The 13,133-nt window shown below is 44.9% G+C and overlaps 1 protein-coding gene across 4 annotated transcripts in view; it reads left to right on the forward strand.

Moving 5' to 3' along the window:
* Positions 1–1,267: 1,267 nt before the first annotated feature.
* Positions 1,268–13,133, forward strand: part of SECISBP2 (SECIS binding protein 2) — a 61,162-nt gene continuing 49,296 nt past the window's right edge. For all 4 annotated transcript variants that reach the window (XR_014491339.1, XR_014491340.1, XR_014491341.1 and 1 more), the window contains exons 1-4: positions 1,268–1,385; positions 5,966–6,111; positions 11,076–11,319; positions 12,502–12,670. Coding sequence is in view for 1 of the 4 variants with exons in the window: in XM_083353792.1 (XP_083209918.1) it covers positions 1,356–1,385; positions 5,966–6,111; positions 11,076–11,319; positions 12,502–12,670 (589 nt within the window). In the remaining 3 variants the exon portion in view is untranslated. The remainder of the gene's footprint in view (positions 1,386–5,965; positions 6,112–11,075; positions 11,320–12,501; positions 12,671–13,133) is intronic.

Consider the following 13,133-nt stretch of genomic DNA (forward strand, 5'->3'; position numbering starts at 1 on the left):
AACCTTGTGAGTACTGTCACTTTTTCTGTGTTAAGTGTTTTCTCCCCCAGCATTTGGCATACTGATTCCCTTTTCTAAACCCCTAACCTTTATTATGTGATGTGACTATTGACAGTTATGATGAATGTACATTATGGAGCGTCAGGCTCAAATCGTGATTTACCTATAACTCATTCAACACAACTTCACACAGAATATTGAAGAGAATGAATGACACTGCCTGCCACTCTAAGCCCTCCAAATAAAACTTGAAATATGCACTTAAAAATACGTGCAGTGCATTTCATGAGGCAACCAGGTTCCCCCAAATGTCTTCTGTTTAGAAAATTCAAACAAGTATAGATGAGATCTTACTGATACATAGTAGTAGTATAGGCTTGCTAAATATCAAGGGCTGCGTGAAAGTAGCTTCCCAAGGCAATTCAGATCGATAGGATTTTATGGGACTTAATTTTGAAAGAAAAAAAAAGCGTCTATTGAAATAAACGTTCAGAAAAATAGGACAATAATATGTAGTTTCAGAAGCCAAGGTTTTTGTCACCCTCTAGGTCAGGGGACGCGGTGGCTCAGTGGGTTAGGACGCTGAGCTTTTGTCGATCAGAAAGTCGGCAGTTTGGCGGGTCGAATCCTGAGTGCTGCGTAACAGAGTGAGCGCCTGTTACTCGTCCCAGCTTCTGCCAACCTAGCAGTTCGAAAGCACATAAAAATGCAAGTAGAAAAATAGGGACCACTACGGTGGGAAGGTAACAGCATTCCGTGCGCCTTCGGCGTCTAGTCATGCTGACCACATGACCACAGAGAAGTCCTCGGACAAGCGCTGTCTCTTCGGCTTTGAAACGGAGATGAGCCCCTGGAGTTGGAAACGACTAGCACGCATGTGCGGGGGAACCTTTACCTAGGTCAGGGGTAGGCAACCTCGGCTCTTTTATGACTCATGGACTTCAACTCCCAGAATTCCTGGGAGTTGAAGTCCACGAGTCATAAAAGAGCCGAGGTTGCCTACCCCTGCTCTAGGTCATTGCGTACCAAAAACAACTCGCACGATGGCTCGCTCTGCCGGTCCCCCTTTGCAGCTGGATGAGGATCGGGCTCCCGCGCGAGCCGGAGCGATTTTTCTCGGCAGAACGCTCGGGCACTTCCGCCTACACAAGCTTCTCTTTGCCTCTGGCGTCACGACGACCGTCACACGATGACGATGCCGCTGCTGATTGGCCACGAGCCCGAGAGACTCTGGCGTCGCTTCTTCGACGGCTTTTGTGCGCGCCAGCTGGGTTTTGCGGTGGAGGGTGGGGTAGAAACTCGCCGTTAGCGAGGCATTGCCCTTTGCTTGCCCCCTTCTTTTTTCCTCCCCCGCCATGACTTCACAACGGGGAGCGGGCAATGAGGTAAGCGGGGAAACGGCGGTCTGGCTGGGTCTGCGGAGAACTAAAAATTAAAAGACCGGCTTTTCTTTTTTAAGTCCCCCCCCCTGGCCGTTGTTATGTAACCGGCCGCGAGAACTCCCCGCGCGATCTCTGTAAAGCCAAAGAAAAGGAAGTCTCTGTCTGAGGTTTCTTCTTGACGTAAATCACGGCGTCTCGAAGTGAAAGGGTAGATGACGAGCCTTTTCAGTTCTGGGTGGGGTGGGGGGATTCCTTCCTTTTTCTGCGGACGGACAAGACGCAGGGGTCTTCAAACTTGGCCCTTTTGTGACTTGTGGACTTCAACTCCCAGAATTCCTCAGCCAGCATGGCTGGCTGAGGAATTCTGGGAGTTGAAGTCCACAAGTCACAAAAGGGCCAAGTTTGAAGACCCCTGGACAAGAGGCACCGGACAGCAAATAAAAGTGAAATTCCGGTGGGCGCAGCTAGAGGCCCTTAGGAAAAGACGCGCCTTGAGTTGTGTTTTCACAACCCGCTAAATCAGGGGTCTTCAAACTTGGCCCTTTTATGACTCGTGGACTTCAACTCCCAGAATTCCTCAGCCAGCATGGCTGGCTGAGGAATTCTGGGAGTTGAAGTCCACGAGTCATAAAAGAGCCAAGTTTGAAGACCCCCTGCGCTAAATCATAGTTCACGAACTGCAGCGTAAAGTCCGAAGCCAAACAAAATGTGTCACGTTAAACCATAATGGCGTGTTTCGTTTTAGATTAGTTATTTGAATAAAACCGGCGTGTTTCTTTAACCGTGGCTTACTGTTAAGATATTCTGTGAACGTAGGAACTGTACGGTAAATATCATCATTACAGGAAATGAATGAATTCCATCCCACTTCCAAGATGGCTAAAGTTAAAATCTTTCCTGTTTTCCCCCCCCAAAGGTGTAATGAATGGCCTTACACCTGTTTTCTGTTCTATAAAGCAATGAAAGGGTTGCCATTTCTCTCTCCGTTTGTTTGTTTTTTTAAGGAAGGTCACATTTTAATGGCAAAACTTACCACAACAAGCTGAAGTTCAGTAGGCAGTGTTTTTTTCCAATAAAAGGATCCTATTTTTTTTATTCAGTTAATATATTTATTATCTGATTTTCAAGAAATGTCTCAGATAACATAAGGTACCTTACAATACAAAACGGTATTGTAATTCTGTTTGTAAATGTAAATGATTTCAAATAAAGCTGAATTAAAATAAGCATAAAAGCTTCCTGAAATTGAGCTCAACTCTCAGGAATTAGGTAATGTGCAAGCATATCGTTTTCCTGATAATAATATAGAAATGGTTTGCCATTGTCTTCTTCCAGAATTTTGACTTAAGTTCCGCCCTCTGCTGCTGGTTAAAAGGAGTAATGATAGCATTACTTTAGGAAGTAATGCCTGAAATTAGATTTTCCTGATTACTATTTAATCTGTATTAAATATCTTATTTAGCAGGTACTTCTTTTAATGATTGCAGATATAAGGGGAAAAAAATTCTGATCAATGCATGCACTTATCACCAAATTTTGTGTGTCTGACAATAATGAACACTGCAGTAATTTATTGGCAAAACTGCACAAGAGGACTTTATCAGAAACAGATGGCAGCAACTAGTGATCTTTGCAGCCTCTCTCTCTTAGTCATTTCTCTTCTGGTTTAAGGAACGAATTGCGACTGCTAAATGACAGAAGGGTACATTGAATTCTAGAAGGTGGCATCTAGATAAATATGATTGGTATCAAAAGATATTCTTCTGAACATTGATCGGTCATTGACCACAATAAACAAACAATTGGCTTTTTAGCAATCACAAGGGTGTTTCTTTGGAACCGATTTTTCTTTGCAGAGATACCATAATTCACTACTGGGAATAATATTTCAGAAATCTCATTCATATATGTTTTAAAGCTTTGTGAATGAAACTATTACCTGGGTAGATAGCATATAATATGTGGTATGGAAGTAGCTAATTTATTTATTTGTTTGTTTTGTTTGATGTAGAGGCCAACCAACTCCAAAGTAACTCTAAATGGCTTACGCTATCAATAGGAAACAATAAAAAGAAAACAATAAAGTGGAATCCCATATGTCCAGACAAACAGTCTCCATCATACTGTACATAAAACATAGGGCTCCACAGCCTACTCCATGGCTGGGAGAATAGTTATCTTTAAAACATTCAGTTTTTAAAGATGTCCAGAACAACAAAAGTAGGAACTACAGAAATTTCTGGAGAATATCATTCCAGAGGACAGGTGCTCCTGATAGATTGAATTGTGTAACAGCTGGTTCCAAAGCACACCAAAAGTTGAACTTTCTCTTGCTTTTCAATTCTTAGTCATATTTCTGTCCAGAAATACTTCTGTTTACTTAAAATATTTCTTAAGTAAAAAAAATCCAATATGCCAATATATGATTTGAAACAAGCATAGATTCCTATTGTATGGCTCACTTAAAAGGTTAAAAAACTTCTCTGATCTGCCTAGTATACTAGGTTAACCTTAGTATACTAGGTTAACCCTAGTATATGTTTTTTTAATATGAAATGCTGTTTTTTCATATTTAAAATACAGAAACAACATTGATATAAATTTAATTTGTAGTTTGCTTTTGCAAATAAAGTCTTGCTTTGATTTTGACTAATGGGTCTTTGAAGATAGATCCATATTCTCAGGCAAACTACATCTCTGGAAAAATATTTCTTATGAATGCATAAGTTGATTTTGGTATTTTTCTGGATTATATCTTTTTCTATTTATTAGATCAATATGTTTATTGTGGAAAAGAGTATAATTTTCATAGACAGAACACATGTCTTGGCATGCAAAAGGTCCAAGTGGTGCACATATATAGATGATTATTTAAAATAGTATTGGAAGCCAGATTTAAATTAGATGATGCAATATGTCATTAGTATTGCTTATTAGTGAATATGCTTGTCTGCATTTACTAGCTTTTCTGAGACTAAAGTGTAGCCAGGAAAAATTATTCTCTGCTTTAATTTTGCCATATTGCCTGGCACTCTTAGTGAAAGAGAGTTCTTATGATTTAAGTTTATTCACATCCTCTGTGATTAGCAGTGCTAGAAATGTTTGTGGATAACACGATACATTCAAAACAAACCAAAAACATTCCACTTGGAGAAAGAACCAATAAATGTGTGGTTCCATATGACTTAATAGAACATATACAAGCACATTAACAGTAGATACTGTAGTTCCTGACACAGTAAACCAATTTACTTCAACAATATGATAGGGAATATTATAGAAGCTTATCTATACTTATCTTCAACAACAACTTTGTTGATTAGCCCATGGGCCATATCAAAGCTTGAATGGATCTGTAAAAACATTGTGTGTACTTATCTTAAATACAAAATGTAATATTTCGCTTGGATGGGGGTCAGCTTATTTATAAATTCTTCCCCTTTGGCTAAGGTTGTATAGTATATTTTCTTTTCAGTTTTAATTTATGAATTATTTATTTCATCACAAGGGTAATTATGATTAGCTAGTGGCTGACAAAAATCCGTGATGTCAATTTTCAAAATATTTTAATTATTTCAAATATTCAAATTGTCAAGAGAAATGTAAAAATCATTCAATAAGCATACTTTAGCTTAATATTTTTTTGCAATGTGATTTAATGGGTATATTTAAATTTTTGATTAAATATGCACTTACAAGTAATCAGTATAATTTTGCCAGATTATGACTGCACTAATAAATAATTCATAATCTGAGCCGAAAGTTTCCTGTGGTGTCGCCAGAAATAACCGCTAGAGCAGGGGTAGGCAACCTCGGCTCTTTTATGACTCATGGACTTCAACTCCCAGAATTCCTGAGTCAGCATAGCTGACTCAGGAATTCTGGGAGTTGAAGTCCATGAGTCATAAAAGAGCCGAGGTTGCCTACCCCTGCACTAGAGGGTGCACAGCAAATGGGCATTTAACTGCTAGCTGAATGACTTGCTTCACTTGGGTTGCTGCTTTATAAGTGAAAGTTAATAGCCAATGAAATCACGCTAGTGTGTATGCGTATTATTATTGTCAGCTTGAATCAACCTACAGCAGGTTGAAGTGTTTTTCACTGAATGTTACAGATTATGATCTACTGTGGTGGTCTAGTACGAATTGGTAGATATTTTCAACTCCCCCAACTAGGGGTGAAAAAGAGTGACTGGCCCAAAGTCATCTGCCAGTTTCTGTGCTTAAAGGAGGATTAAATCCTGTCTCCCTGCTTCTAGTCCAGCACTTTAATTGCTACACCATGCTGATATTTTCTTTCTCTCTACATATACAAACATGCATACATGCATAGACATAAGATACATATGCTAGGAGTGTGTAATAAGATCACATGTTGTCTTCTTTCACAAACTTCCATTTTAAATTACATCTGACATTTAAACTTGTAATGCAGCGTTAAATACACAGTTGGCATTTTAATTCCTTCATTCTTGTTTCAAGAGCAGAAGAATCATATTTTCTCCCATGTACATACACATAATGTTTTTAACTTTTTTGGATAATCTGAAAGTATATGTAATCAAAAATTATTTTGTGTATCAGGGCATCAAGTTATCAGCAGAGGTCGAACCATTTGTCCCCAAATTTGCAGCAGTAACAGTGGCATGGCCAGAACCCGCAGAGGCATGTGTCTTTCCTGGATATTATACTACATGCTACCCATACGTTCAGGAGCCATCAGTGAATAGGTATGTATTCTTTATGTCTCATTTTTGAGGAAACTATTAATTTCCCAATATCTTGAATTTAATTTCTAAGTAGTTTGGTGAATTATATTGATTGGTTATTTATTTAAGCAATTTATATGGCTCCCCATTTCAACAATAATTCTGAGTGATGTTATATTTATTGGTTATTTAGTATTTTAGGCTACAGTATTTAATTTATTTGTTATGAGACACTTCAGAGTTGACGTGTCAACTTCAAAGGCCTTTTTCTCATCCCTAAATGTCTTACTTTATTAACTATGGAATAATAAGAATAAGAACATAATTTAAATGGAAAGAGAAGTTTAGCTTATATCATATTTATGTAAAATAATTCATTTCCAAAAAACATACAGATAAATGTTGATACTTATACAACTTGTGATGTTCATTTTCTGTTATCTAAACATCTAGTGCTAGCATTTAGAAGTGAAATATTTTCCAATTACCGTATATACTTGAGTATAAGCCGAATTTTTCAGCCCACTTTTTGGGCTGAAAAATTCCACTTCGGCTTATACTCCAGTCAACAAAAAAACTTACCGAGGACTTGTGCGCGGCCGAGGCTTTGGAGCTTCCGGGATCGTGCTCACCTCTCCCAAGCCGCCGTCCGGAGACCTGCCGAAGTTTGGGGAGGTTTGGGGAGGTGCGCGCGCACCTCCCCAAACCTCCCCAAACGAAGCCGGGTCTCCGTTCCTCCGCCCCCTGCCTGCCTGCTTCTTTCCACAGCGGAAAGAAGCAGGCTGGCAGGGGGCGGAGGAACGGAGACCCGGCGACGTTTGGGGAGGTTTGGGCGCCTCCCCAAACCTCCCCAAACGTCGCCGGGTCTCCGTTCCTCTGTGCCCTGCCTGCCTGCTTCTTTCCACAGCGGAAAGAAGCAGGCTGGCAGGGGGCGGAGGAACGGAGACCCGGCGACGTTTGGGGAGGTTTGGGCGCCTCCCCAAACATCCCCAAACGTCGCCGGGTCTCCGTTCCTCTGTGCCCTGCCTGCCTGCTTCTTTCCACAGCGGAAAGAAGCAGGCTGGCAGGGGGCGGAGGAACGGAGACCCGGCGACGTTTGGGGAGGTTTGGGCGCCTCCCCAAACATCCCCAAACGTCGCCGGGTCTCCGTTCCTCTGTGCCCTGCCTGCCTGCTTCTTTCCACAGCGGAAAGAAGCAGGCTGGCAGGGGGCGGAGGAACGGAGACCCGGCGACGTTTGGGGAGGTTTGGGCGCCTCCCCAAATATCCCCAAACGTCGCCGGGTCTCCGTTCCTCTGTGCCCTGCCTGCCTGCTTCTTTCCACAGCGGAAAGAAGCAGGCTGGCAGGGGGCGGAGGAACGGAGACCCGGCGACGTTTGGGGAGGTTTGGGCGCCTACCCAAACATCCCCAAACGTCGCCGGGTCTCCGTTCCTCTGTGCCCTGCCTGCCTGCTTCTTTCCACAGTGGAAAGAAGCAGGCTGGCAGGGGGCGGAGGAACGGAGACCCGGCGACGTTTGGGGAGGTTTGGGCGCCTCCCCAAATATCCCCAAACGTCGCCGGGTCTCCGTTCCTCTGTGCCCTGCCTGCCTGCTTCTTTCCGCTGTGGAAAGAAGCAGGCAGGCAGGGCACAGAGGAACGGAGACCCGGCGACGTTTGGGGATGTTTGGGGAGGCGCCCAAACCTCCCCAAACGTCGCCGGGTCTCCGTTCCTCTGTGCCCTGCCTGCCTGCTTCTTTCCACTGTGGAAAGAAGCAGGCTGGCAGGGGGCGGAGGAACGGAGACCCGGCGACGTTTGGGGAGGTTTGGGCGCCTCCCCAAATATCCCCAAACGTCGCCGGGTCTCCGTTCCTCTGTGCCCTGCCTGCCTGCTTCTTTCCACAGCGGAAAGAAGCAGGCTGGCAGGGGGCGGAGGAACGGAGACCCGGCGACGTTTGGGGAGGTTTGGGCGCCTCCCCAAACATCCCCAAACGTCGCCGGGTCTCCGTTCCTCTGTGCCCTGCCTGCCTGCTTCTTTCCACAGCGGAAAGAAGCAGGCTGGCAGGGGGCGGAGGAACGGAGACCCGGCGACGTTTGGGGAGGTTTGGGGAGGCACCCAAACCTCCCCAAACGTCGCCGGGTCTCCGTTCCTCCGCCCCCTGCCAGCAGGCAACCCTGCACTATTCAGCTCAGTGAAGTCACGCTTGGTTAAAAAACAGATTTAATAATAATAATAATAAGAAGAAGAAGTTGGGCTGATCAAATGTTTCAATAATGACTGAAGGAGAGCTGCTTGTACCTTGGTCTTTGTGCTGGTGTCTTGACATGCCAATACACTAGTACGGAAAGCTGCCGTTCACTTTCGGGGGGAGGAAAAAAAACACAACAACACCGCACGCTTTCCGCCCCGAAAATCAGCTGATCGGGCGTTTCAAGCCGTTTCAAGCGTGACTTCACTGAGCTGAATAGTGCAGGGTTGCCTGCGTGTTTGCTTGTTCCGGGTAGAAAAAACGCTGTCGACCCCGGCATCTTTTGCGGGGAGGGGTGAGGTGGGGTGGAGGAAGCAGTTTGCGAAGCAGCCGAAATGGGGGTGTCAAGCCGACCAGGAGGAGGAAGAAGAAGAAGAGGAGGAGGAGGAGGAGTGGGGGGCACGCGGCGATCCCGCTTCGCTGCTTTCGCCCGGCGCCCTTTTCCGACGTCCGCATCACTCCAGGCTCAAAGGGCGCCATCTGAACGGAGAGTGCGGGGAAAGTGGACGTGCCGCCGGCGCCCTGCTCCCAGGCCCGGATTGGCTGGAAAACATGCCTGCTCGCGAGTAGGCAGGCGAAGATCTGGAAGGCTCAGGATGTAGGGAGGGTGGGGGGTGGGGGGTGGGGGGAAGCGAGAGTCTCCTCGGCTGGTTGGTGGGCGGCTGCAACTTCACCCCAGCAGCCCGGGCGCGCAGAGATGCTGCTTCTCTTTCGGCTCCGCGTCCGCCAGCGCTCGGAGCGGGCTCGAGGTGCTGCTGGTGAACTTCCTTCCCCCTTCGCTTTTGCTTGCTCCGCTTCTGCTGATGTCACGGCCGCCGGAGCTCGGGAGGCTCGCTCGCCAATCACAGCCGGGAAGCCTGGGGGAGACCGGGAGCCAAAAAGCCAGCCGCCGCGAGTGCTGCGAGGGAGCGCGGCGTGGCGGGCGGCCTTTTAAAGGGAACGCCGCCCCCTTTTTAAACTTCCCCTCCTCCTCCGCCCAGCCTTTACTCTTCTTTCCTTCCACTTTCCGGATTAGGGCTGGGGAAGGAAGGAAGGAAGGAAGGAAGGAAGGAAGGAAGGAAGGAAGGAAGGAAGGAAGGAAGGAAGGAAGGAAGGAAGGATTTAGAGAGGAGGGAAAGGGGAGGGAGGGAGGGAGGGAGGGAGGGAGGGAACAAGCAAACGCTGCCCCAAAACTGGGGCGTTTCAAGCCATGGCTCCTCCGGCAACAGTCGCTTAAGCTGCAGTTCATCCGGTTCCCCCAGCCTTTCCAAATATTCCAGGCTGGAGCATTCACTCCCTCCGCAGTTCCTCCAGCCATTACGAGCCGTTTCTGGTTAAGTTCAAACAAATACAAGCAGATTCAAGCCGTGGCTCTTTCCGCCCCGAAAATCAGCTGATCGGGCGTTTCAAGCCGCGGCGTTTCAAAACGGCCACAATCTCCCGGCAAGACCTCCTCTGCAGTTCCTCCAGCCATTACAAAGCAACTCTGGTCAAATTCAGGCCGTTTCGGTCTAATTCAGGCAGATGCAAACAGATTCAAGCCGCGGCTCCTCCACCCGAAAATCAGCTGATCGGGCGTTTCAAGACGCGGCGTTTCAAAACGGCTACAATCTCCCGGCCAGACCTCCAGCTGCCTCACCTGACATTCGGGGAGGGGGGGAGGAAGGAGGAAGAAACCAGCGCACCCTTCGCCCTTTTATTGTCGCAATCGAAGAGGCAGGAGAATGCGGGGTGGGGAGGGGAGAGAGAGAGAGAGAGAGAGTAGAAATCCCTATTTTCGGAGCCGAGAAGAGAAGCGCGGCTACAGCAGTCGCTAGAGTTCCCCCCAAGGGGGCGGAGAAAGAAGAACTCTCGGAGCGTTTCTTTCGTAAATACGCGCGCAGGCACACACTCGCCCAGCCGCGCGCTTCGCCCAGCTTCTCGCGGGGAGTTTGCAAGCCCTTCGTTTCTCTTCAGGGCCGTCAGAAGGGCGAGCAAGTCTCTGCCCTGCCCTGCCCTGCCGTGGGGGTGGAGAGCCAAGCGCGCTTGACGTTCCTGGAAACGAGAAGGGCCTGCGGAGACTGACACCAACCCGAGTGCCCAAGCGGGTCTTCTCAGCGTCAGGCAAAGTAGCTCACATGCAAAACAAGCCCGGCAGAGGAGCCGGAGCAGCTCCGCTGCTGGGGGCGCGTCTCGGCCGGGCCTTGCAGGATCTGGGCCGGGCGCCTCTGCTCGCCGCTCCGGCTCCTCTGCCGGGCTTGTTTCGCGTGCGAGCTACTTTGCCGGCCGCTGCTGAGGGAAGATCTCTGGAGAGGAGCATAAGGTGAGCTGCTGCATTTCCCAGCCTCGGCTTATACTCGAGTCACCAACTTTTTCCATTTTTTGGGGGTAAAATTAGGGGTCTCGGCTTATATTCGAGTCGGCTTATATTCAAGTATATACGGTATCTTCTTTTCTTTGTTGGCATATTACTGCATGCAGTATATGGAAGAAATTCTACATCTGTAACCTAACACGTGTATTTTTGAAGTTTATGAATCAGCTTTCATTCCATATTTTATGTCATTTTATGTTTATTCCTTCTCAAAAAAATCTTAGCAAAACAAACCAAGTGATTTGTTATAGCTTTAAAAAGCCATGTTTTTCCATTATAACAATTGTTTCATAATTTGTTACATTTGAATACCACCCATATTATGATATAAAAACCTACTTCTAAAGTGGGATTATTTTCCTACTGTAAAATATTGATGTATTTGAGTAACCTGTTCCGCTAAAAATCAATATGCTTGTTTTGTTTAAGACAACAGCTGTATATTGAAGAAGTGTCATGGGATACCTCCACCTGTCTTTCTCAGCGTGCATCTCAAAATCTTACAGGATGTGCTTCTCTTGAAGAGTACACCAATTCTCCTTATTCTCTTACTGCCGCACCAAATACACATGCAGTTTCCAGCTTCCAGAATCAGAACATTTCTACTAAACGGGGTAGAGAGTACACCAAACAGACTTCTTTCATCAGAAAAGAATGTGCTTGTTTTCCCAGGGTAAGTGATAAAGGTTTAGAGAGCTATTTTGTGTCTTTCTGTATTCTCGTCTCTTGCTCTTCATCTCCAAAGAAGGAAGCATACTGTTGGAACATTGCCTAAAGGAAAACCTGTGGGCCTCCTCCTGGTATTCTTCCTGATCCTTAGCTGTCCTTGGATTCACAAGTAATGACTGCGACAAAGAACATGATTGCACAAATAGATACACTGTGTTAGCTGGGACCTTTCCTAAGACAAATCAGATGTGGTAACACCCTTGTTCATGGTTTGTATTTCAATGCAACTTTTACAAAGAGCATCATAGGTAGCCTTCAACTTACAGCCATACATGGGACCAGAACTTCCATTGCTAAGCAGGGAAATTGTTAAGTGAGTAACATCTAATTTTACAATTATTTTTTTGGTGGGGAGCATAGTTACTAAGTAAATCACCCAGGTTGTTAAACAAATCCCGCACTGCTTGTTCGAAGTCTCCTGGAAAAGTTGCACATGGAGATCACATGACCCCAGGACTAGGTAGCTATGATAAACACAAGCCAGTTGCCAAGCACCGAAATTTTGACCACATAAACGTGGGGATGCTGCAATGGTTATAGTTGTGAGAGCTAGTCACAAATCACTTTTTTCAGTAACTTTGAAAGGTTGCTAAATTAATGGTTATAAATTGAGGACTACTTGCACATAGGGATATCCTTGAAAAAAGCCTAGAAGCCTTAGTTAATACAAAATGCAGGAGCTGAGCTGCAAACCAGTACTTGAATCATATAGCTGTATCTGTATTACTGCAATTGGTTTCCTCAGTGGAAAGTGAAGTAGATAGTATTAACCATTTTTAAAGTTTAGAGGGCTATCTAAGAAATCATCTTCCTGATATGAACATGTCTGAATATTAAGATCTGCAGAAGAGGCTCAACTCTGTGCCCTCTATCCAAGGGACCAATTACTAGATAGAGGCAAAAGGATCTTCTTCTGCATTAATCCCAGGAGGAAATATATTCTCTTGGCTGTATCTTTCCTTTAGGTATAATCTATGTTTATTCTTGAATGTTCATTTTGTTTTTCATGCTTTATTTGAATAACTGATCAGTATTTGAATAAATGTAAATATAAGTGGAATAAACAAGGAAATATTTTAGGAAATTCAACTTGGAACGTATTGTTTTTCTTTGTTATTTTGTACAGAGACGACTGGAAAATAATGAAACTAGATTGGAGAATAAAAGGCCCAATGGAAGTGATTTTACCTGGAGATCGACAGACAATGCATCTTATACTGCTCTGCATAGCAGAAATCCTATTAAATCTGGTACACTGACTCACATGATTGAAAAAAAAGAGGCCAGAATACACAGTAAGAACACTTCTAGATAACATACGTTATTAAATAATATACTTAAGGAATGTTAAAATGCAGCACTTTCTCATTCACACAGAGAAAATATTCTAAAATATTCCTTCTACTGAAACAAAGAGGCTCCTATAGAAATCTTTTGGGGGGGAAAAAGAGATTTTGCACCTAGCTGGAACAGGGCACAGAGGTGTGCATCTACAAGTTTGACGCCTAAATCAAACAGGAGGGGAAATGAAGGGAAACAACCTAATTAGAACTAAGAATGCTTAGTAGGGATATAATCATTGGTTGGCTTGGCTGGTGAGAAAGATGGAAATACACTATACAGGGTGATAGAATGCAGTGGCTTGAGTCTTGAACAGAATAATTTGTTTCAGGATCTGGCCTATATATAAATAACTGTTAAAAAAATAGTAAACTGATTATGTGTTATTGAAAAAGGTAACCATTAGTGTTTACATTT

This window comes from Vipera ursinii, assembly GCF_947247035.1.
Source record: "Vipera ursinii genome assembly, chromosome: 2".
NCBI classification, from domain to species: domain Eukaryota; kingdom Metazoa; phylum Chordata; class Lepidosauria; order Squamata; family Viperidae; genus Vipera; species Vipera ursinii.